This window comes from Plodia interpunctella, chromosome 30 (assembly GCF_027563975.2).
Source record: "Plodia interpunctella isolate USDA-ARS_2022_Savannah chromosome 30, ilPloInte3.2, whole genome shotgun sequence".
In the NCBI taxonomy this organism is placed as follows: Eukaryota; Metazoa; Arthropoda; class Insecta; order Lepidoptera; family Pyralidae; genus Plodia; species Plodia interpunctella.
Window position 1 is genome coordinate 2,592,497 of NC_071323.1, and position 25,057 is coordinate 2,617,553.

Here is a 25,057-nt window from a genome sequence, read left to right on the forward strand (position 1 = left end):
GGCACATATCACGCAGCAGTCAAATCTATACTATTATTATAAAGAGGTAAGCGTTTGTGATTGTGTATGTGTGAGGCGGGTAATCTCCGAAACTACTGAACCGATTTCAAAGATTCTTTCACCATTAGAAAGGTACATTATCTTATCTCATTAGTCTATTTATCATATTTTGAGAAAGCACATTATGAGAAAGGACATTGTAAGAAAAGGACATTTTGCGCCAAGACGATTTAATGTTGTTTTACGATTTCGTTCTTTTTTTTATCTGAGATACAGGAATCTTCCTTGTTTAGCTGTCAACCCAACATAATCCTTCATCCTTTTTATTAAGTAATATATTCAGAGAATTTAAGTAATTCTTAATTTGTTTTGTAAACTTTTTAAGTGTTTATGGTGAGACAATAAAGATTTATTATTATTTATTATTCATTTTAACATCAATTTGCACTCGTGTTTTTGGCAAATATCTTTTTCTTTCTTTATAAATGCTTGCCTCTGAACCGTGAGGTCCCCGGTTCGATCCCCGGTCAGCTCAACATGGAAAATGATCTTTTCCTTATTGACCCGGGTCTTGGATGTTTATCTATATATGTATTTGTTATAAAATATAGTATCGTTGTGTTAGTATCCCATAACACAAGTCTCGAACTTACTTTGGGGCTCAATCTGTGTGATTTGTCCTAATATATTTATTTTATTTTTTTATGTTAAGTTTGTAATCACTTAATCAACAAAGCCATTCTAATCAAAATTGAACATTACTACAAAATATAAAAATACACTAATACAATATTGAGTATATTTATATATACAGTGCATATAAGCAGATTGTAAGGTTAATTCCAAATCGTGGACCTTGACCTTCTTTTTTAACCCCCGACGCAAAAAGAGGGGTGTTATAAGTTTGACCGCTAAGTGTGTCTGTCTCTGTACATGGCACCGTAGTTCATCAACGGATGAACCTATTTGGATGCGGTTTCTTTTATTTGATAGCTAATTTTTATGCGGTGGTTCTTAGATATGTTTGATCAAAATCGGTTCAGCCGTTCAAAAGTTGTAGCGATATGAATATTGATAGTCGGTGGTTTTTTAATTTGTCTAACAAATAAACAAGCGTATTTTCTTTGTTACCATGGTCTTTTCGAGTGTGTCAATTACTAACACTGGTGTGAGCTTTTCCTCGATTCGCCTAAAGTCATCTGACACGACTTTTACGATTACCTACCGCGGCTTGTGGCAACTTGTCGCATACACAATGGTGAACTTAAACTGTCAAGCATGATAAGCCGTAGACAAACCGCTTGTGTTGGTGGCGCCATCTGCCTCGAGTTTCCATTCAGTGAGCTAGCTATACAAAAGCTACAGTGTAAATAAGTAGTGCATAACATATACAGTGTTGAAGCAACTATTACGTAGAGACATAGTCAACCCACCTCGACATAGACAATGTTCCAGGTTTTGTCTGCGCAGGAGATGCCTTCCGACGCACCCTTAGTGGCACAAATGTTAATGTCACACATTATTACATGTTAATAATTACAAATGTATCAGCACAATTACATTAAATATATCTTTAGAACAAAAACTAAATCCCTTGTTTATTAGGGATTTTAGTAAACGGAAAAATAATTTCATAAAATTATTAAGATTATTTTCTACATATAATGATTAGGTTAAAACAAGGTTAAAACATTCATTTTTGAACAGAGCGTTTGTCCAGTATACAGAACGCCTACCACGTAACACAAACACGTACCCGTTACTCACGTCCACATGTTGTCCCATATCTATACTATTATTACAAATACGTAAGCGTTTGTGTGTTTGTGTGTTCGAGGCGGATAATCTCCGAAACTACCGAACCGATTTAAAAAAATATTATGAAATATTACCAGGGGGTAGGTAAGTGTTTATCAGAGCGTTTCGACAGCTGGGGCCGCGCTGTCATTACCATTTTTCAAATTTTAACAAAAACAAGAATTACTTTTACAATCTGACTTTAAAACAATTAATCTGTACTGTGGCAATGTCAATTTTATGAATGACTAGATGTAGCCCGGACTTCGCTCCCGTGAGAATTTTGAGATAAAATATGGCCTATAGCAATCTTGGATAATGTGCCTTTGTAATGAAGAAAGAATTTTTTAAATTTGTTCGGTAGTTTCGGAGCTTACCCTCCTCAAACATACAGATTCAAAAACGCTTACCTGTTTATAATAATATAGATTGATTTTGGAATTAATTCCTTCCTCAAGAAAATTGACAGATCGTAATTACAGCGCGGCCGCAACGGTCGAACGAAACGCTCTGAGAGAACCACCCACCCAGGTTAAACTGCAAATTTGTTTGTTTTTTTTAACACATTTGCAGTATTATGTACTACTATTTAACTTTTTATTCTTTTTTATTCTGGGCCACAATATTACATTCTGTGTAAATGTATTTAAGATATTTTTTATGTCGTTAGACAAGGAATTTTCGGGGTAAACGCGAGCATATTGTATTCTTTGGCACCATACTATTTAATTCTCCCGCACAGCACCCACTTGACATTAACATCTTAGCGGACTGCTCGCAGCTCAGCTCTCGTCTTGTCAAAGTAAAGCGTGTCTACAGAGGACGTTTTAAAGTTCACTTTTCAATGAACGTCATTTTGCCGGGGGGCAGCGGTGCGATATGACCCTAATTTTATTTGCCTATTATATACATTGCACATTGCTTAGTTTTCCCTTAAATTAACACCAAGCTCACGTTAATATTAAGCAATGTACGTCGAAACACCGCAATCAGGGCGATGTGTACGGAAGCCGTGACACAGCGTTTTTATTACCTTACATATCTCGAATTTTAAGGTTGTTTTAATGTTTCGTTATGAACATAGAGAAACAAAAAACAGAAACGAAAAACAAATAGTGCAGAAAGCAACAGTGGTGCTGTTCTACAGGGATGCCGGAAAAAGACGCATTTGAAATTTTTTCGAAAATTAAATGGACATATTCGTAAAGAGCTGGCGTGTGATTCTGCCCTAAAATAGAACCACTCAATATCCTCCCGCGGATGTAAAACATCCGATGCTATAAAGGGCCATACAGCCTTGGCACGACAAATAGGCCATAATAGCATTCTCAAAGAGGGTGAGGCAGGCGGTTGTAAATCACAATATAGTCTTTAAAGTTTATTTCTTTGCGCTGATTAGCGCGCTTTAAAAGATATTCGGAAAGAGAATTAAAAAAATACGACTCCTAACAAGCATATCCTAGGTTTTAAAAAAGTCAGATACGTCTTTTTCATTTACGACGACAGCGGGTTACTCACGTGGTCGGTCTAGATCTCTGGGCCACAGTAATACTAGCGAGAAAAACAAAACCGAGTTAGAAACTCATACACACTATTATATTCAAATGCATTTTTAGCAAAAAAAAAAAACAATTGGTGGCGAGTCTCGCACTCGGTCGCCATCAAAACTTGTGATATCTTACGATGAGAGGAGTCTGAAATGGTTCTCCGACAATTGCTTCGTCTACGAACGCTTCGTCGACAAAATGTTTCGACATCTGGCGTTTGAACGACAGAACCCTTCATCTACGAACGATTCGACGACTGAATGTCTCTCTGTCGGCGAATCGTTCGTAGACAAAGCAATTGTCTGAGAACCGTTTCAGACTCTGAGAGAAGTGGAGTTTTTTATGGGTTTTCTGTCATATTTTTAGATACTTTTCATTTTTTTTTCTCTATTCTGAACTTCCTCATAAGATCTCACAGATTGACTTCGAAAAGATGGTTAATTGAAATGAAAGGAATATCTAAACATTTTATCATAAAGTACACAACAATGAAATTGTTATAGAGGCTGAAATTCTACACTATTCATATAAAAGAAAACTAAACATTTGTTTATTCTTTATCTAGAAAGTATTTGTCTATGCTATTCAGTGTAAGTTTATTTATGCTATTCAGAAATTGACCTACCATTTTCATGTAAAATTTTAGCAGTAATTAATAATGCTAGATATTACACTAGACTTTCTAGATTATACTACTAAAACTACTATAATGTTAACATTAATAATAATAACTAAACCACCCATAACCAATACTAATATAAAACCTTTATGTTACTGATTTCATGGGGTCTGATGCAAAACCATATTTTGATGTACGTCAATGGACAACATCAATATCAAAACCTATGGAAAATTAAACACAACAGAGCTGTAATGACGACTACATCAGTGCAAAGGAGCATGACTCTTTACCTGCTGAGTCTCCGATTGGCAGCTGTCGGTTTCCCCTCCTGTATAGAAGATGTCATTGACGACATTGATGTCTCCATCGGATTATCCTCAGAGTCCAGCAGTTGGATTTGGGTTTGGCGTACAAAGACTCCATAGTTCTCCTCACACTGGAACATACAGACATAGTTTTAAAGTTAAGAAGGGGTGAAATAGTACCAAAACGCGAGGAAAGATCACTTCCTTTTTTTGCTATCACTAATAAACTTAAATAAATAAATAAAAAGAATAATCAGCTATGGAGAAAATATAAATAATTAGCTACTCCCGGGGTTTCGCTCCGATGGAAATGCCATGTACCAAATTTTATAATAATTATATATACATAAACACATGCTCACAAACTTTCGCATTTATAGTATTAGTGGGATACTTACATTAAAGTAGGCATGTCCCCGGACTGTACCGTTGTTCTTGCCTTTGGGTTCGTCCAAAATCACACCAATCCACTTCCCAGTAGCGAATGTTGGGTATCCAACATACGCAACGGATCCTTTCACATCCTTTCCTATCACGATCACACGCTGGCCCATCAACTTTTCCGACATTTTAACCTAGTGTTTTAACCTAACTAAAACAAAAAATAACAAATCTTTAATAAAAGACAACAATAAAAGATAACAAATCTAAATAATAACTAACTGATTTCCAAATCTTTAAGTTACCTTCACTTTAAAAATATAGTGTACTAATATATCAATAGTAGAAGTAACTTCTGATATATATAAATAAACTACTGAATAATTTTAATCATTATTTTGAACAATATCAAGAAAAATTACTAAAGCAATAAGTATTTCCATCTATCTATAACTTGCTTTTTTCTTGATAGAAAATCCAATACAATTGACCTGATTGACTGACAACACTTGACAAACGTCGTATGACAGTGAATTGACAATAGGTATATCCCGACAAACATTTTGGCTGACAAAATAAAGAAAGAAAAAAAGAGAGAAAGAAAATCTTTCTTCGGCTGTTCTGCAAAAATTTTAAACACATATTTGTTCTTATATCTGTGAAAACACATTAAACTAAAATGTGTTTCTTTGTCTCTTTCTGTCAATATTAAATATTATGAAGTGCAATAATGAAAAAACAATATTTTAGCTTAAAGTGTGTTTAATTTTTTTTATAACTTAAAACTGACGTACTATTATTATTATTTAAATATGTATACATTAAAACTTACGTACTTACTTGTACGTAAGTTTTCTAAACTTATTTACTGTAAGAATGACACTTTACTGATCTTGGCAGCCAAAATGTTTATTGGGTGTAGGTTCAGCGCAGCTGAGCATACTGGAGTTGGCAACACAGTCAAACAAAATTAAAATTATCAAAATGGCTGGCCCATCCTAAGCGTCAGTCTTTATTTCCCTTGAAGTGAAATATAATTTAACCACTATCAGTGTGTGAAGTTTATTCTTCTTATATGTCTGAAGGTTGTAAATAAAATGGAGTTTGACGAGATAGTTGTGAAGGAGAGCCCGGGACTTTGCCGGTGTTGTCTCTCCGAAGGCTGTTATAAAGACATGGGCACGGAGTATACATGGATGAATGAGAATGAAGTGTACGCTGATATGCTATTAGAATGCTTCGACATTGGGGTGAGTATGGTAGTATGCAACTCAATGAACAACAAATTGAGTCTTGTGTTTTGTCCCTGTCTCACTTAGCAATTTCCGACACCGAAAGAACGAGACAAAACATAATTAAAATCGATTTTTAGATACACTGTAATGGTATTTAATCATCATCATAAACAGTGAATTTATTTATATTTCAGATTTCCCAGCATAATGATGGACCCAATGGACCTACCCGACTTATTTGTGAAGTCTGCATTACAAGACTGCGGGACGCTTGTAACTTCAAAAAACAAGTGCTGGACTCCGAAAAGAAATTCATTGATATGATCGGCAGAGGCGAATTTCAGGCAAAAGGTACCCATAAATGATTTAGATTAAATATGCCTTCATAAATATTATTTACTATGGGATAAAAAGTACCCTATGTATTATTCTAGGTTACATCCTATGCGTGGACCAAATTTCATAACAATTGGTATAGTAGATTTTGAGTGAAAGAGTAACAAAACATACACTTACTTCCTCACAAAACTTTTGTATCTATACATACCTAATGTTTATATATTAGTAGGATTTATTACTGTAAAGAATAATAGTGCCAAGAAAGTTATTATGTGTGTTTCATTCCACGTAATGACCGTGACCCTCAGCCATGATAAATATGACTATGAAGAGATACTGTAAAACATGATGCATGAATGTAAAGTTCCACTCACCATGGGATACTTTCACTGAAGACTCAATAAATGAAATTATTTTATAATATATATAATGAAAATATTATATATAATGAAAATATTATATAATATGTCCATCTATGGACTAATAGGAGAAATTCTTTTTAAATAATTAGAACTGTCATCTTAATTTTTATCATATTACATGTACATAAAACTGGTTTTATGTTGTTTTATGTTTGGACATTAAGACAGTTGATGTTGTAAATTTGGTTACAGTACTAATCTACCCGTCCCAAATGAAGTCAGAAGTTGAAGATCCAACGGGCCAAGAAGTGGAGTATTTGGATGATGATGACATGGATTTTGGTGATGGTAACTACATTTTTTGTGGCACCTACTGGCACATTCAAAATTTTTAAGTTTATTTTTTTTACAGTGTTGAAATTTTCCATGTCCCCTTTAAATTCAAATTCAAATCATTTATTCAGAAGTTAGATCTTCATAGGCAATTTTTCACGTCAATTTTTATATTAAATAGTTATTTCTCACAAGCTATAAACTACTGGCATTTCGGAACGACCACTGCTGAGAAGAAATGCCGAAATAAACACATTTGAACAGTGTTGGTCCCTATCATGCCAGAAGGGCTTACCATTATTGTTTCTTACGATTTTTTTTTAAATTTTTACTTTCCATGACAATGCATTGTTATTATAAGCTGATGGTGTGGTCAGGATCGGTTACCAACGAGGGAACTCCTTAACATTTATTTGGTCATGAAATTTTACGTGTGCCCTTAGTTCCTATGGCAATGCATTATTGTGATAAACAAGACTGGATGGTAGATTAGAATCGGCTCCCAACCTCAAGTGTCATGAAAGGGTTAATCATGTGAGTGAGTGTGATATTTGAAACAAAATATTCACAATCTTTTAATAATTTCAGACGAGCCTCTAAAGCGCCCTGAAGAGCCTACTCTGTCAGACATCACAGTGTCTTCCCTCCCGGTGAAGAACAAGCGAGGCAGGCCCAAGAAGGCAGTTGTCAAAACAGAGAAGAAGGCCAAAGTTGCCAAGCTGGAGGAGAAAGCAAAGTCTTCCAAATCAATTGTTAAAGGTGAGTTCTATTTATGTTCTATACGTATTTAATTTTACATGTACCGTGAAAGATCTTTTCCCCCCACTCGGGAAAGTGGACGGAACAGGGAAAATTCTCTGATGACAGAAAGATCTTTCCATCTTTCTCTCCTATTAACGTGTTCATCGTTGCGTTTGGAGATATGACGTCACGATGTCCAGGGTTAGCATAAAATAATTTTATATTCGGCTGTGATTGTAACAACCGGTCGCATAAATGGCGTCTATTCCCCTTGAGAATGCTTTTGTTGCCTAGCAGCTGCCAAGGCTGTGTGCATACTAATGGTTGTATGACATCTACGGGAGGATGTGGAGTGGTCCTATTCTAGGGCGGGGCCACACGACTAACGAAAAGATCCTTCGATATCATACTATTACACTAAATCTAGACAGCGTTAGGTGGGCACCATGCACATGTTATGTTTGTCTCAGCCATAATTCTTATGTACGAGGGACGCAAGCGATACGCTTCGGATTAGTTCATCTCTTTCGCACGTAAGGTTTGTGATTGAGACAGGCAGAATTCGTCCGGTGACGACGGTGTTTCAAATCTAATTTATACTAATAGGAAAACGGCCTCTATAATCTTACATTTTAGAATTACTAGCTACATCACGCGGTATTACCCGCGTTTTATCATTCGTTGTAATTATTCGAAACTAGTAAACGTTTTAACGCTTTTAATTATCCACAGTAGCACCATTTAGTTTTAGTTGGAAAGGTACAAGAAGGACATTTATTTATATTTTATAAATAAAAGTTTTATATTTATTATAACGATTTAAAATGAAACTTATTAATTATTAGTTACATTGTTATTATTACTTTTCACTACAATTCGCATGTGGGAATTACAAATTGATTTTATAATATTTTGATGTTGCCAGACAAAGATATATAAGAAATATAAAAACAAATATTAATTATACACATGATGTTTCACAAACAAACACAAGGTTAAATTTCATATTGTCGATAATGTTTACCGCACAAATTCTATGGATTAACTATTATAGCTGTCCAAACAATATTGGGACGCGTAGTGTTGCCATTTCATACAAATTTCTATTTCCAATAAGCGATAAACCCTCACATGGACAGAGGTAGCGATAATTACCTGTCCTTAGATTATAGGGGACGCTATTTGGTTACCAAAAATGGATTATTTTACCGGAGTAAGGCAAAATGATTGATAGATAGGATATTGGGAGCGGGGATTATATATTTGATGTGTTGGAAACACACGAAATCAGTAAGGGATGTGCTCTTTACTGCTTGAGTGGAAGTTGGTGCGGAGTTCTGGAGTTAGAGCTTGTCTATTTGATTAGTCAAACATTTTATTTCAAGAAAAATCACAATATCATATATAGACTTGTAGATCAACTAGCTTTTGTCCGCGGCTTCGCCCGCGTTAATTTCCTGCGGGAACTGTTATTTTTCCGGGAAGAAAGGTACTCTATGTCCTTTTCCACACTTCAAACTACATGTATGCAAAATTTCAAAAAAAGATTGGTTAAGTGAATAGAGCGTGAAGAGGTAACAAACAAACAAATAATCTTATACATTCGCATTTATAATATTGGTTAGGATAATTTACAATTTAAATACCAAATTTCTTGATTATTGTAGCCACAGTATTACACTAAAACTACCTACTATCTATGTTCACGAAATAAATTAATTTGAATTTGAGTATTTGGTTTTATAAATGGTGGCAACTGTGTCCAATAGAAAACTATAATACTTTCTAATAAAATTCTTTATCTAGTGTATCGTATTCTGTATAGATCACTCTTTTAGTATTCGCTAATGAGTAAAATAAATTGGTAGAAATGTGACGTGTGGCGGATTTGCGTCCTCTTAAACCATTGCTGGTTTGAGAAATCAAATCAGCACAATGTTGTAGTATATTGAAGTATTTATATGTTTTTAAAGCATTATTGTGACGGATTTTTATATTCAGTATTGTTTATTGTTGCAACTGCAATGTTATATAGCAAACAACCCAACCCAAAGCTAACCACACACCCGAAATTGCATTCGCGATAAGTCCGCCTTTGCGCTCGTTTCTGTTCGAATAACTATTATAACTTATTATTTTACTATAAATGGCCCAATAAAGAGTTAAACTATCTATTAATTTATCTGTCGACCTAACAATGACAAACATACTGTAAGAAGGGATACTGAAGAGTATAATTTCACGTTTTAGGTGACAAAACGACAGAGGCGTCGAGTAAGTCCTCCATTTCGTCCACAAAACGCAACAGACTCATGAAAAGAAACGCTGTTACAGTTCTAGAATGTTCCACAGCATTGCCCTTTAAATGGCACAGACAAAACTACCTATGTTTCTTCTGCCATAAGCCTTTCAAAAATACAAAAGATCTCAAAGAACACACCGTAGTTGAACATGAAAAAGCTAATATCCAAACTGCTGTCGCCTATATGAGAAGAGACGAGAAAGTAAAAATTGATGTGACAGCATTGTTTTGTAAGCTATGCGAATACAATGCACTAGATTTAGACCAAATGATTAATCACATAAAAATCGTACACAAACAATCTTTTTCGGAGTTCGGTTACGGTTTGATACCTTACAGATTGCAAGGAGATTTCCAATGCGCGATTTGTAATGAGAAATTTCAATATTTCGTCAAGTTGAATCAACACATGAACGAACATTACGGCGATTACGTATGTGATGTGTGTGGCAAGTCTTTTCTCAGTCAAGATAGACTGAGATGCCATTATATGAGTCACGTGTCTAGATTTAAGTGTCCATTGTGTCCGGACACTTTCGACTCGCTAGCTAGATTAAATAATCACGAAATTAAAGTACACAACAAAGTGAAGATGGTGAAATGCTGTTACTGCGCTGAAACGTTTTCAAATTTCATGCAAAGGAAGAAGCACCACGTTTCGGCGCATAATTTGAAGGCAGATGAGTTTAAGTGTCCAGTGTGCGGAAAGAATTTTCATATATTGAGCAAAATGAAAGTGCATTTGAATGAGGTACATTTGAAGGAGAAAAGGTTTTCGTGCACATTGTGCGATCGAAAGTTCTTTTCAAAAACGCATGTTCAAAAACATATGGTGAGGCATTCTGGCGAAAGGGTGTTTCATTGCGTGGTTTGTACGAAGTCTTATGCCAGGAGGCAGACCTTGAAAGATCATATGCGTGTACATGATAATGACAAAAGGAGTAAATAAGTTTGATACTGTCTCTGCAGATGATGATGAAGTTCGAGACTTGTGTTATGTGATACTAGCTCAACTATACTATATTTTTATAACACATACATATATAAATAAACATTAAAGGATAACCATTAAAGGATTAATAGGAGGAAAAAGATAATCGATAATCGGATCGAAACCGGGAACTCCAGTGTAGCAGTCCGGCATGATGATCATTAGGCGACAGAGTTCGTCAAAACAAAAGTCAAGGCAAAAACGTTTTGTGCGAAGTAACTGGTCGAAACTACATATGAGATTTCATTATTTAGAAAATACTCTCAGCACACTTTGAATTAAAAATAGTAATATTAATATTATTTCAACTGAAAGCTGACCTAACATTGGTTTATAGCGGTAATAGTAATATGTAACATATAATATCGTGAAATACTGTTTGCACAAATCTAGCATTAAGTAAAAATATTATATTAAAAATGTACATAATATTTTTTTACTTTTTTTTTATACTTCTTCAAGCGGAAAATACTGTGTTAATGTTGAATCATTTAACAACTGTTAAACGGTACAACACTGTCAATAGGATTTTGCAACTAATATGTACAAGCGTTGACCTGGATCATGAAGCTATGACTGGACCTTATTAGGGACTTCCCCCACAATCGATGGCTCATCTTCTCGCCTGTCCCGAGTGCCCAAACACTCGGGTTGACTTGATGGCCTCCGATGAAGCCATCGAAGTGGCTTGATTCTGCCATTAATATATTTAGCACCCAATAGAGCTTTGTAGATTTGCTATCGGCACGCAAAGAAGGTCTTCGTTCTGACGGATGTCTTAATTTAGAAATTTTAGAAAAGTCAAAGAAAAATACAGACACCGAGCTAGCGTAGCCAAATGAGATATATGATATTTCCATACAACTCCCCAGCCACTAGTGTTGTGTTGTAAAACCAGGCACACTATGAGAGACAAAATATATTAACGCTCTGTACAGTTTCTTGTTGTGTTTCCAATAAGAGTTTCTCTTGTATGTGCGAAACGAAATATTGACGATGTCTATTATTTTCTCTGTCTACGGAAAGAGATCATTTATATACTACAATGACAAGGAAAAGCTTTAAATGTACCCTGTAATACAATTAAAAAATATTTTTTCCTAAGAAATGGAACAACATAAAATTAACTTAACCATATTTACTTTTGTTGTCAGGAAATAAATGAAATATTGAGGGTACATTTACAGTAGACATTTCCTTTTCAGATAAAAAGCCCCGGAAATTTAAGAGCTGCGAATCTTCCTCGGTGCGCAGGCGCAGGAACCTCCAAATCATATTCAACAACACCGCGATCATACCCTTTAAGTGGAGGGGGAAGTACCTATGCTTCTATTGCAGCAAAGACATGGCCGAATATACAGAGCTCAGGAAACATACAAAATCTCATGGAAACTGTTCCACACAAGACCATTCCTTAAGAGTACTAAAAGGCGGTAATAATATGGAAATCAAAATCGACGTATCGGACATCACATGCGAGATTTGCAACGAACCATTTTCAGATTTCGATGAATTAATCACACATTTGTGCGTGAAACACCAAGTAGAATATGACAGGGAGGTTGACATGTACATAGAGAAGTACAGACTCGTGGATCTCACGTGTTTAGTTTGCGGTGAAAAGTTCGCTTATTTCGGCTTTCTAGTGTCCCATGTTAACAACATGCACCCAAAAAACTGCTTACTATGCGACAAGTGTAATCAGAAATTTAATAAGAGCAGAGATTTGTTTTCCCATATCAAGAATTATCACAGGGAGGGCGGGTATAAGTGTGACAAATGTCCCCAGAGTTTCAGCTCCTTGAATATTCTACGTAAACACATGAACAATAGACATCTAACGAGCTGTAATGTATGCCAGTTGAAACTATCGTCTGCAGCTTTAAAACAAAAACATATGGAAATGGAGCATCCTGATAACGGTTCTCTGCAATGCGATAATTGTTCTAACGTATTCCATACAAAACAAGGCCTCAAAATGCACATTAAAAAGTGTAAACCAGAAGAATTAGTTGCAATCAAAGAAGAGTATGACATAGATTTGGATGATGACGTTAATTACAAAGAGGTCCAAAAACCCAGTGTGAAGCAGATTCGAGAGAATATTGTCACAGTTATTAATATGTCCACAGCGATACCTTTTAATTTCTATCAGAACAAATTTAATTGTTTCTATTGCTCTCAAGATTTCGCCGACTCGGATTCAATGAGAGAGCACACACTTTTAGTACATCCAATTTGTGACGTCAATGAAAAATGCATTAAAAAATGCAAGGAGACAGTATCGTGTGTTAAAATCGATGTGTCCACTTTAGCATGCAAAGTTTGCTTCGAATCTCTCAAGGATTTCGACAATCTAATAGACCATTTGGTATTAAAACACGAGGCTAACTACGACAAGACCATCACTACATGTTTACAACCTTATAGGCTGACGAAAGATCACATTGTTTGTCCAAATTGTCCGGAAGTGTTCCGATTTTTCGGGACACTTTTGAAGCACATGAATAAGAAGCATACGAACAATAACATAATATGTGTTTACTGCGGACAGATGTTTAGGCGGGATCAGAATTTAAGAGTGCACATTTGGCGTCACCATGGGCATGGGCGATTTAACTGCAACATGTGTGGAGCGGAGTGTAACATTCCATCAAGGTTGTACATGCACATGGCAAAAGTCCATGGCGTGAAAGCAGCCAAGTGTCCAAAGTGTCCAGAGACTTTCACCACTCAATATTTGAGGCAAAAACATCTGATCGAAGCACACGATTCCGGACACAAATGTAACTATTGCGGCAAACTTTTCACAAGGAATTCGTTTATGCGCGATCATGTTAGGCGTACTCATCTCAAAGAAAAGAATGTCGAATGCACTATTTGTAATATGAAGTTTTTTAATAATATCCTTCTTAGACGACACGTCGTGAAGCACAGCGGTGAAAAAAACTTCCATTGTGATGTGTGCGGCGAGAAATTCTTCTGGAGAAAATGTCTGCGAACGCATTTGGCTACACATAATAAGCAATAAAGCACTAAGCTCAAAATGATTGTAATTTATTTGCTGAATACAATTTATTTTTTGGTGATTGATCGTGTTTTACATCTTTTCTTTTTCAGTGCTCGATCACAATCATGTTTTTGTATATTTTTTGACTATGTACGTTGTTATACAATTTAAAAAAAATGTAAAAAAACAATAATGGTAAGCCGATCTGGCATGATAGGGACCAACACTGTTCAAATGAGTTTATTTGGGCATTTCTCAGCAGTGGTCGAAATGCCAGTAGTTTGTAGCTTTTGAGAATTTTAACCTCCGTAAATATTTCACCATATTTGTAATTGCATTACATTTAGCATTTAAAGACCAATATTCATTTCGATATCGATACTGACTTTTCTTTAAAAAATCGAGACAATTTGTATATCGATTAACTGAGCTCTCTTAGTAATAGCACCTAAATGTCGCGTTGAATGCAGATCTTATTTGTATATAATTTTTAAAATTAAGTTACTCTCAGACACTCTTGTCTTTACCAGATTTCAAACTTCATAATTATTTTAGTAAAAAGTCCCGGCTTCGCTCGGGTAAAAACATAATAAATCATATCCCTAAACCTTCCTCAGGAATCACACTATCTATTGGTGAAAACCGCATGAAAATCTGTGCAGTAGTTTTTGAGTCTATCGCGAACAGACAGACGCGGTAAAGGGCTTTGTTTTATAATATGTAAGGATAAGCGAAATGTTTTTAACACGACCACATGATTAAATACAACAACCATTTGATCCAAAAGCCGTAGCTCACGAAGTATCATGAAATTTTTTCATCTTTTCAGATGAAAATGGGCCGGCAAAAGTGTTCAAAGCTAACGTACTGAGAAGACGTAACTTACTCACTTTGTTCAACAACACGACACTGGTACCATTCCGATGGCGCGGTAGATACGTATGTTTCTATTGCGGCCAAAACGTGGACCATTGTCAACTCGGGAAACACACGAAAACCCACGGACCTTGCTCAGACAAACATCGATCCATCAGGCTTGTCAAATCATTCGAGACCGATGTCAAAATTGACGTGTCACATATCGCGTGCGAAATATGTGATAGTAATAGTTTTGATAGTATCGATGAGTTAATAAATCATCTCACCAGTGTACATAGTTTGCCATATAACAGAGAAGTAGATATGCCAATTTCTTGCTATCGATTGGTCGATCTGAAATGTCTACAATGCGATCAGTCGTTCAGCCTTTTTAACGAACTTCTAAATCATATTAGTTCGATTCATTCTAACAATTGTTTCGTTTGCCAAGAATGCAAGAAAACTTTTAATAAGAAAAAGGAATTGCAGTCGCACATCAAAATTGATCATAAAAAACAACAGTTGAGTTGTAACAAATGCAGGCAATGTTTTGCAAATCTTGCTGAATATAATAAGCATAAGCAAAGCGTGCATTTTGCGCGTAAGTGTAACCTTTGTCTTAGAACGTTTTCGTCTGATATCAAAAGATTGCTTCATATGAAAACTGAACATGTTTTAGATACGAAAATTGAATGCCAGTTCTGTAACAAGACTCTAAATACAAAAACAGCTTTTCTAGCACACGTTTCGAAATGTAAGACTGATGTTTCAAAGGTTTTAGATAAAGAAAAAAAATCTACAGTTTTTGATATAAGAAGAAATGTAGCATGTGTCCTGAACATGTCGACTGCAGTGCCTTTTAAGTTTTTCTTGCACCAATTCCGGTGTTTTTATTGTCCCAAAGATTTTAGGGACAGCGATTTACTAAAAGAGCACACAGTTCTCGAGCATCCTCACTGCGACACGAGATTTAGAAGCTTGAAACTACGTAATAGGAAAGATGGTGTTAGAATAAAAGTAGACGTGTCCACACTGTCTTGTAAATTGTGTTTTGAACCGATCAGCGATCTGGATACACTCATAAATCACATAATAACTGAGCATAAAGCGCATTACGATAAAACTGTAGACAACTACATTGAGTCCTACAAATTAATTAAGGATAATTATCCTTGTCCGTCCTGTCCTGAAGTGTTTCGGCAATTCGGCATTCTGTTGAGGCACGTGAGCAGCTGTCACTCGGAGAACAAGATTCTCTGCGTACATTGCGGCATGTCTTTTCGGGCCGATCCGAACTTAAGAGCGCACATTAATCGCCATCATAAACCCTATAACCACAAATGTTCATCGTGCGATCTAGGATTCGCTACTAACGAAATGCTTCAACGCCACCGCGGTAAAGTGCACGGAACCAACATAGCGACATGTAAAATATGCTCTGAAAAGTTTGCGTCTAAAAACGTCATGAGACGGCATCTGATAAATGCCCATGGTGTAGGACATAAATGCGATTTTTGTGGCAAGCTATTTGGGAAACACTCTGTCATGGAAGAGCATATAAGAAGGCTGCATTTGAAGGAGAAGAATGTGAACTGTCCAGTGTGTTCAGAGAGGTTTTTCGACGCAACCAGACTGAAGGTGCACATGGTGAAACATGTCGGCGAAAGAAATTTCCATTGTGATATATGTAATAAAAAGTTCTTGTGGAAAAAGAATCTGAGAGTTCACATGGCTATGCACGTGAAAAATTCGAATCATAATTTGATATGTTAACGATGTCTCGGAATTGGTATCTGTCCAGACCTGTGTTTTACCCAGGTTCTCCTGGGTGAAGTACGGGGATTTACAGGACCTTAGTCCTGTGTTTCAATTGATGACGTTATTTACTAAACTCATTACAGAATCATCCAAGTTTATTGCAAGCTAGTATAAAGCTAATACTGGAACACTTGATCTTTGTGTAAGACTTCGTTCTCAGTCTAAGATCTTTGACTTGATCATTCTTTATTCCTAATGACGTGTTTACAATGATCGCCTATAGCATATAATGTTGAAGAAACGTTATAGCTGGATGAAATGCCTGTCGGGGCCAATACAATATAGGGATTCCGAAGGTGAAAGAAAGGACGTCAATATACACACATATAAACTTATCTTGTAGCTCCAGTTTTATATAGATAATAACGATTTTAACTAAATAGGTTTATAACCATAAATATATACCTAAATCGAAAAATGAATTATTTTACACATATTTCACTTTAATTTTATGAAAGTTTATACAAATGGAGAATTTGTGAAAAATATTCTTTGCGGTGAGACCTTTTGCGATAGGGACATTTCCAAAACATAACTCCCCATAAATTCACTTTTACGATTACCTGACCTTAGGTACAGGGTACTTTAGGTACTATCATCCGTTGTTTTCAATTTGCGAAATCAAAACTACACGTAATCGATCGACGAATATGAATATGAAAATCACATTTGAAACGCTAAATGCGCAACTACAGGGGACGAAATTTGTTTTCAGATAATACCGCGACCGCGCATAGAGATGGCCGCGCGTCCGAAATCAGAAGGAAAAACTTAATAACACTGTTCAACAACACGACCATCTTCCCTTTCAAATGGCGAAGCAACTTCCTATGCTTCTATTGCGGTAGAATTTACAAAGAATATATGGAGTTCAAAAAGCACACTAAATCTCACGGCCGGTGCACCACTAAGGACCCATCGTTGAGAATCATCAACGGCAAATATATAGAAATAAAAATAGACGTATCTGAAATTATTTGTAACATTTGTGATGAATCATTCAATAGTCTGGACGATATTATAGAACATATTATTGGGAAGCACAACTTGAAATATGATACAGATGTCAACATCACCTATCAAGCGTACAGGTTAAAAGATTTCAAATGTCTGCATTGTGATTCTCAATTTAGTTATTTCGGTTACTTGATACATCACGTGAACTCGTCACATCCGCAGGAAAATTTTGTTTGCGTTGAGTGCGGTGCTAGTTTTAATAAAAGCAATTATTTGATGTTTCATATGAGGAATTTCCACCGTAAAGAAGGCTACAGTTGCAATCAGTGTCAATTGAAATTTGATTCGTATCATTCGCTTCGGAGCCATCGACAAAGCGCACATTTAAGAAACTGTAAAAACTGCGACTTTTGTTCCGATTCTCGAATACTCTTACAAAGACATATCCAAGCCGAACACCCTGAAGATGGCAATGTAAAATGCTCTTATTGCGATAGAAAATGTCGTAGCACCGACGGCCTGGCTGTACACATGAGAAAATGCCGAATAAAACTTGAAAAGCAGAAAAAAGATAACTCGTTACCTCATAATAATATATCTGCGAATATGAAGCCTAAGAAAAATAGTAATCTTATGCAAATAAGGCAAAACGTACAAACTATAATCAATATGTCGACAGCGGTACCCTTTAGTTTCTTCAACAGATTCTCTTGTTTCTATTGTTCTAAAAAGTTCTCCGAATTTCATTATTTGAAAGAGCATACCAATTTAGAACATCCTATATGTGACATCAAAGCTAAGTCCATGATGGCAATGAAGGGGAAACATCTGCGGGTCAAAGTGGATATAAGTTCCCTGTCCTGCAAAGTTTGTTCACAATCTATGTCGGGTCTGGACGTTTTGATAGATCATCTGATAACGGAGCATAAAGTACATTATGACAAATCGGTAAATGATTGTTTAGAGCCGTACAGGATGGACAAAGAAAGCGTGGCTTGTCCTCAGTGCCCGCAGCAGTTCAGTTACTTCGGAAGTCTGCTGAAACACATAAATAGTTCGCATAACGACAATAACATCATTTGCGTTTTTTGCGGCATGTCTTTTAGGTGTGAAACGAATTTGCGGTCACATATATCCCGGTTACACAAACGGGAAGGTTATAAATGCAAAATCTGCGATTTAGACTTCAATTCTAGGGATGCTCTTCAGACACACGCCGGTAACACTCACGGCACCAAGATTTCAAAATGTGCCGAGTGCGGGCAGGCGTTCTCCTCAAAAAATGTCATGAGGCGGCACCTTATAGACGTCCACGGTATAGGACAGAAGTGCGTCCATTGTGGGAAACTATTCCCTAAAAAATGTCTAATGCTAGCTCACGTGCGGAGCACACATTTGAAAGAGAAAAACGTACAGTGTCACATGTGTCAGCAGAAATTTTTCAGTGGATGCCTGTTGAAAAAACACTTGGTCAAACATTTCGGAGAGCGCAACTTCCACTGCGACGTCTGCGGCAAACAGTTCCTATGGAAGAAAAATCTCATTGTCCATATGTCTTCTCACATCGAACATTGCAACCCCAAAATGCAAACTTAGCAGTAAATTATGATACAAGAGTAAATATTTGGCGTAACTACAGCGAGAAACATTTATTTTCAGATGAATACGCACCTGGCCCTTACGAAAGCTGCGCGTCTGAACGCAGAAGGAAAAACTTAAGAATCCTCTTCAACAACACCACTATTATCCCGTTCAAATGGCGGGGCAAGTTCCTCTGTTTCTACTGCGCCAAAAGCTATTCAGAGTATCCCGAATTCAGAAAACATACAAAATCACACGGGCCGTGCACTACAAAGGATTACGCGCTGAAAGTTATCAAAGGAAACCATATAGAAATCAAGGTAGACGTTTCCGAAATCATATGCGATATATGTAACGAACCTTTCGGTAGTATGTCCGAGATAGTCGACCATCTGGTCGGCAAGCATACCATGGAATACGATAAGAGCGTTGAAATTCCGTTCCAAGCTTACAGGTTGATCGACTTCAAGTGTTTGTTTTGCGACCAGCAGTTCTCATATTTCGGCAGCTTGGTCAGTCACGTCAACATCATGCATCCGCAGAATAGTTTTATCTGCGACGACTGTGGCGCGACTTTTAATAAAAAGAGAGACTTGGCTGTGCACATGAGGAATCTCCACCGCCAGGGCGGGTACGCGTGCGATCAGTGCACTGGGAATTTCGACACATATTACGCGTTACGCACTCATCAAAACACTACTCATTTTAGGAAATGTAAAAACTGTAATCTGCGCTTCTTGTCTCCCGTTCTTTTGCAAAAGCATATGAAGGCTGAGCATCCGGAAGATGGGAACGTGAAGTGTTCGTTTTGCGGCAAAGAGTGCCATTCGAAGAATGGTTTGGCGCAACACATGGCCAGGTGTAAGGTGAAGATGATTGCTCAACCCGACGAACCGCCGATGTTCGATTCCTTCCCAGCGGACGTCGGCATGAAGCCGAAGAAAAAGCAGAACATATTACAGATAAGACAGAACATACAGTGTGTACTAAACATGTCCACGGCTATTCCGTTTAAATTCTTCTCGAAGTTCAGCTGTTTCTATTGCTCTAAAAAGTTCACAGAATTTGAAGAGTTAAAAGAACACACAATCTTGGAGCATCCGATATGTGAACTCAAATCTAAGTGTATGAAAAAATGTAAAGGCGAAAGGATTACTGTTAAAATAGATATCGCGTGCTTATCTTGTAAAATATGTTCGCAGCCCATGACCGAATTAGATGCTCTGATAGATCATTTAATATCGGAGCACAAAGCTAACTACGATAAGTCATTTACCCGTTGTTTTGAGCCGTTTAAGATTATCAAGGACAATTTGCCATGCCCCGTGTGTCCGGAACGAGTGTTTCGTTATTTCGCGACTTTGCTAAAACACTTAAACGCGGAACATAGCAACAACAATAGGATATGCGATTTCTGCGGCCGCTGTTTCAGGAACGTGGCAAACTTGAAAGTTCACATATCGTACGCGCACACGGGATGTTGCGAATGTACGATTTGCGGAGCTAAATATAAAAATCAGTGGTGTCTAGCTCGCCACAGGGCTAAAGTACACAACGCTAAGGACTACGGATGTACTAAATGCCCCGAAAAGTTTCCGTCTGCATACCACAGACAGAAACACTTGATAAAAGCGCACGATATAGGGCATAAGTGCTCGTATTGTGGCAGAATGTTTACGAGGAATTCTTTCATGAAAGACCACATCAGAAGGACACATTTGAGGGAGAAAAACGTACCGTGTTCCGTGTGTAACGAGAGGTTTTTTGACAATTATCTGTTGAGGATGCATATGGTGAAACACGACGGGGAGAGAAAGTTCACTTGCGACGTTTGCGGCAAAGCCTTTTTGAGAAGGAGTAATTTACAATCCCATATGGACATGCATAAAAAATATGGACATGTGTCTGTGCCAATTTAATAACGACTCATTTGTACACAAAAGGTGATCTGGTAATTCGATTTGTAGTAGAACTCGGCCGGCCAATCAGATTCCGGCGTTACCGTCACGTTACAATGGCAGACTGTGGTTGGCTGCGAATGGTAAACGCGATGGAATTTGAATTGAGAACGCACTAAGCAAGGCACTAAAACGCAGCTAACCAATCACAGTGCGGCAATGAGACGCGACGACATTGTCAATGGTTAACTGCTTTTCATTGCGAATCGATTCGATAGCGAGATGAGAAATGCAAACCCAATGCCTTGTTTGTGTGTTATAACTTACAAAATCTGAATGAGTTGTCAAAAATCAGCTGATATTTTCTTTCATCTAAGAAAAAACTTTACAACAGCAATATCACAATCATATATATAATTTTTATTCTAATAAAACATTCCTATGTAATGTTTTATTTTAAAACGATCTCATTTATCTTCATTAAGATGATTTATCTTTTTTTTTTGTTCGCTGGAAGTTTATCCGGCTGTCACTTGTGTGTTAATTGTATGGAATTAGTAGGTACTTCGTAAAACGGAGTACTTACTAATTCCATGGTTAATTTATATTTGTAAGTATTAATTTAATATAAAAGGCAAAAAATGAGCTGGATGATCGGGTAGTTGCAAACAATTTAAATTAGATATTTTTTCGAAATGTGACGTCACACGTGGAGTCAAAAATGCATTAGAAATATATTAATTAACAAATATAATGAATTCTCTAATACAAATTATTTACAGTTCTTTCTACAAGTCTTATTATGTAAGCAATCTGTGTCTTTTTGTGATTTTACTGCAATATAAATTGAAATAGACGTTTTAGGAAATGATTTTGGTGGTTAATAAAAGTTTTACTTTGCAAATTTGGATTATTTCAACAAAATTTAACTGTTATTGTGTACATGTACATGTGACTCGTAAGAAAAGACTAATGATTCTTATAATGTGTTTCTTTCGCTATGTAAATTTATTTTAACTTGAGCTAACTACCCTATTGATTTAGTCAAAATGTTTTAGATCTGTTCCAAATTACATATAAATAAATTTTTGTAACATAAAATGTACATATAATTACGTTTATACAGTGGTCTCGCGGGAAATATTTACAACACTGGCGGCCCGTCCCGGCCTCGCGCGGGTAAATCCCTTAATAAATTATGTACCTAAACTTTCCTCAGGATTCACACTATTTATTTAAAAAAAAACCCGCATCATAATCAGTTGCGTAATTTTAAAAGATCTAAGAATACATAAGGACAGATAGCGGGAAGCGACTTTGTTTTATATTCCTTAGTGCTCTCGAGGTGAAAATCTAAAGTCTGTGTGTCAATATCTCCCGTGTTTCGTGGAAGTCTCTCTTGAAATTATAGCTACTATTTATAGGTAAAATAATAGGTTAGAATATAGTTAAGTGTATTAATAACTATATAACATTCGGCACATATGTAAATGTGGTATTTTTAGTATTTATGTCTTGTCTATACTGTATGTTAGAGTTAATTTTAGCATCATAGTCAAAAGATAGGATTTTTATGTAATAAATTTAAAGTTTTACATCGGCTTTTTATTTATTTTGATCATTCCAATGTAGAAATTCAGCACTTTATTCTTCACTATGTTGATAAAAAATAAAGAAAATGTAATCTAAATCTATGTAATGAGTACAACTCGAAATATACAGTAACATTGAGGAAGCCTTTTGCCTTCAAAATGCGCAGTGATAAAATGTTAAGAGGGCGCAAAACGCGTGGTATTACAAATTTTGCTGCAACCGATAACAGATTTTATTAGAATTAGATTATATTATGGTATACAATATTCACATGATAGTTTACTACAAGACTATTAAGCCGTTTCAGTCAACTGCATGTAAATGTGCATTATTAAAAAATTATTAAATAATATCAGATTAAAAATTATATATAAAACATTTATACAATGTTGGGAGGGCGCTAGTGTAGGTAGGGCCTTAAGGGAATTGTAATTTCTATACAATAAGTAATATTTTTTGTCTCACTTAATGATAATATGTGATGTGATAATCGCTGTACTTACCAATATGCAAAAAATACGTAAAAGAAACTTGAAGGGACAATAAAAAATTTTGATTCGTTTACAGAAGACAATAATACATATGTAAAGTTTAACAGAACTAACCTTTAGTCGCTCTTCGCTGACTGGAATTTAATTTGAAAATGTAATTGGGTTTACGCCATCAGCCACCTCAGATTTCATTATTTGTGAAATCTAACCCAACATACTCACCAATGAAATGTCCAAGATCATTGAGCCTTGCAAAGTGAGCTGCTAGAATTCTATTAAACTGCCAAACTTGTCCAAGCGCATATAAAAGCAAAATGTAAAGAAAAAAACAAGGAGAGAAATGCATTGACAAATGACATTTATTTCCAGGTGCAAAATTGAATACAGTGGAGGACAGATATAAGAAAATGGAAAGCGCAGGTAAACTGTTGAAAAAACGAAGGAACATTGAGTATGTCCTGCAGTACAGCAATGCGACGCCATTTCTGTGGTACAAGAGCAAATATAGGTGTTTTTTCTGTTGCGAACCCATGAAGGATCCCTCTATGCTCAGAGAGCATACAAAAAACGTCCATCAATTTGCTAATCTCGAACTCGTCGTATTCGACAGAACGAAACACAACAGAAACAAAGACGCAGCAGTCAAAATCGACGTCACTGATCTATCTTGCAAACTGTGCACGAATACAGTGAACGATTTCGAAGAATTGCTCCACCATTTGATCATTTCTCATGACGCCGAATACGACGTTGGTGTGCCAAATTGTTTGTTACCATTCAAACTGGACAAAGATCAACTTACGTGTCCAACTTGCGGCTTGAAGTTCGCGTTCTTCGAATATTTGCTCCGGCATGCGAATAAGCACCACCTATCTCACGATTACATTTGCGATGTATGCGGAACCAGCTTCCAAGGGGAGAACCACTTGAAAATGCACCATAGATACTATCATAGACAAGGCGGCTACACCTGCGAGTACTGTGGGATCACCTTGACGACGCTATCCAAAAAGATCCTACACGAACAGAACGTGCATTACGTGAATCTGCCAACTTGTCCCCACTGCTCGGAGACATTCTTAAGTCCGTACTTCAAGAAGCTGCATTTGGCTAACGTGCACAGTGTCGAAGAGCTAAAAATAAAATGCCCTTATTGCTCCAAGGTATATCCGCAAGAAAGTATAATGTTTCGTCACATGAGGAGGGTTCATTTGAGGGAGAAGAACGTGGAATGCGAAGTGTGCGGTGACAAATTCTTCGGCCCTTACGATGTAAAGATGCACATGGCGAAGCATAACGGGGAAAAGAAATTCATATGCTCTGTATGCGGGAAGAAGTTTTCGAAAAAGAGTAATTTGAATTCACATTCAGTTTTGCATACAGGAGAGAAAAAGTATGTTTGCGCAGTATGTAACAAAGCCTTCGCTCATCAGCCGAATTATCGGATGCATATGAAAAACCGGCATCCGCAGCATGTTGAAGAAACACAAGTGATTGATGAGCAATTGGAAGATTCTGAAATGATTCAACTGGAGTTCATAAAAGACGATCTGGAAGGGACTGAAGTAACCGGTCTTTACGTTGATAATATATAAAACAAAAAGAAATATATATTTTTAATACTTTGAAATATATTTATCGGCTGAAATTATGATGATACTTATAAGATCACATTTGTTACAATTTCAGTTATATCATTAATAACTGAGATAAATAAACTTATTTTAAGAAGACATCCTGTATGACAAGCAATCATAAATCATGAAAATCGAATTTGAATCTTCTTTTGGGAAGACACGCATGAGTAAATTAACCCGGGAAGAGAGTGGGAGGAACCATATTTATATATAGATATAGTGAAGACTGAGGGAAGTTATTGACATACGATTATAATAA

At 36.4% G+C, this 25,057-nt stretch overlaps 3 protein-coding genes across 8 annotated transcripts in view; 2 read left to right on the plus strand and 1 right to left on the minus strand.

The window, feature by feature from the left end:
* The window catches only part of DCTN1-p150 (Dynactin 1, p150 subunit), a 36,451-nt gene extending 31,304 nt beyond the window's left edge, over positions 1–5,147 (minus strand). For 2 of the 6 annotated variants that reach the window (XM_053767130.2, XM_053767127.2), the window contains exons 1-5: positions 4,958–5,147; positions 4,670–4,863; positions 4,257–4,402; positions 3,316–3,348; positions 1,434–1,490 (exon numbers count right to left, since the gene is read on the minus strand). In XM_053767130.2, the coding sequence (XP_053623105.1) occupies positions 1,434–1,490; positions 3,316–3,348; positions 4,257–4,402; positions 4,670–4,840 (407 nt within the window). In that variant the 5' untranslated portion in view covers positions 4,841–4,863; positions 4,958–5,147. The remainder of the gene's footprint in view (positions 1–1,433; positions 1,491–3,315; positions 3,349–4,256; positions 4,403–4,669; positions 4,864–4,957) is intronic. The other 4 variants (XM_053767128.2, XM_053767131.2, XM_053767132.2 and 1 more) reach the window with 4 other exon arrangements.
* A 445-nt stretch (positions 5,148–5,592) lies between these two features.
* Positions 5,593–24,941, plus strand: LOC128682627 (zinc finger protein 62-like). The gene is made up of 6 exons (XM_053767487.2): positions 5,593–5,902; positions 6,082–6,238; positions 6,841–6,936; positions 7,510–7,680; positions 19,258–21,036; positions 23,531–24,941. The coding sequence occupies exons 1-6, from the start codon at positions 5,750–5,752 to the stop codon at positions 24,754–24,756; spliced, it is 3,582 nt and encodes a 1,193-aa protein (XP_053623462.1). The 5' UTR covers positions 5,593–5,749; the 3' UTR covers positions 24,757–24,941.
* On the plus strand, positions 14,911–17,349 carry LOC128682626 (zinc finger protein Xfin-like). Its single transcript, XM_053767486.1, has one exon. It carries the CDS (start codon positions 15,148–15,150, stop codon positions 16,594–16,596), a length of 1,449 nt encoding a protein of 482 aa, XP_053623461.1. The 5' UTR covers positions 14,911–15,147; the 3' UTR covers positions 16,597–17,349.
* Positions 24,942–25,057: the final 116 nt, after the last annotated feature.

Bases quoted from the DNA above. Each gene is read 5' to 3' on its own strand.
- LOC128682627 (XM_053767487.2), top strand. From the start codon at position 5,750: ATGGAGTTTGACGAGATAGTTGTGAAGGAGAGCCCGGGACTTTGCCGG. The intron at 5,903-6,081 runs GTGAGTATGGTA...TTTATATTTCAG, and splicing joins TAGAATGCTTCGACATTGGG to ATTTCCCAGCATAATGATGG. The intron at 7,681-19,257 runs GTGAGTTCTATT...ATTTATTTTCAG, and splicing joins TTCCAAATCAATTGTTAAAG to ATGAATACGCACCTGGCCCT.
- LOC128682626 (XM_053767486.1), top strand. From the start codon at position 15,148: ATGCCAATTTCTTGCTATCGATTGGTCGATCTGAAATGTCTACAATGC.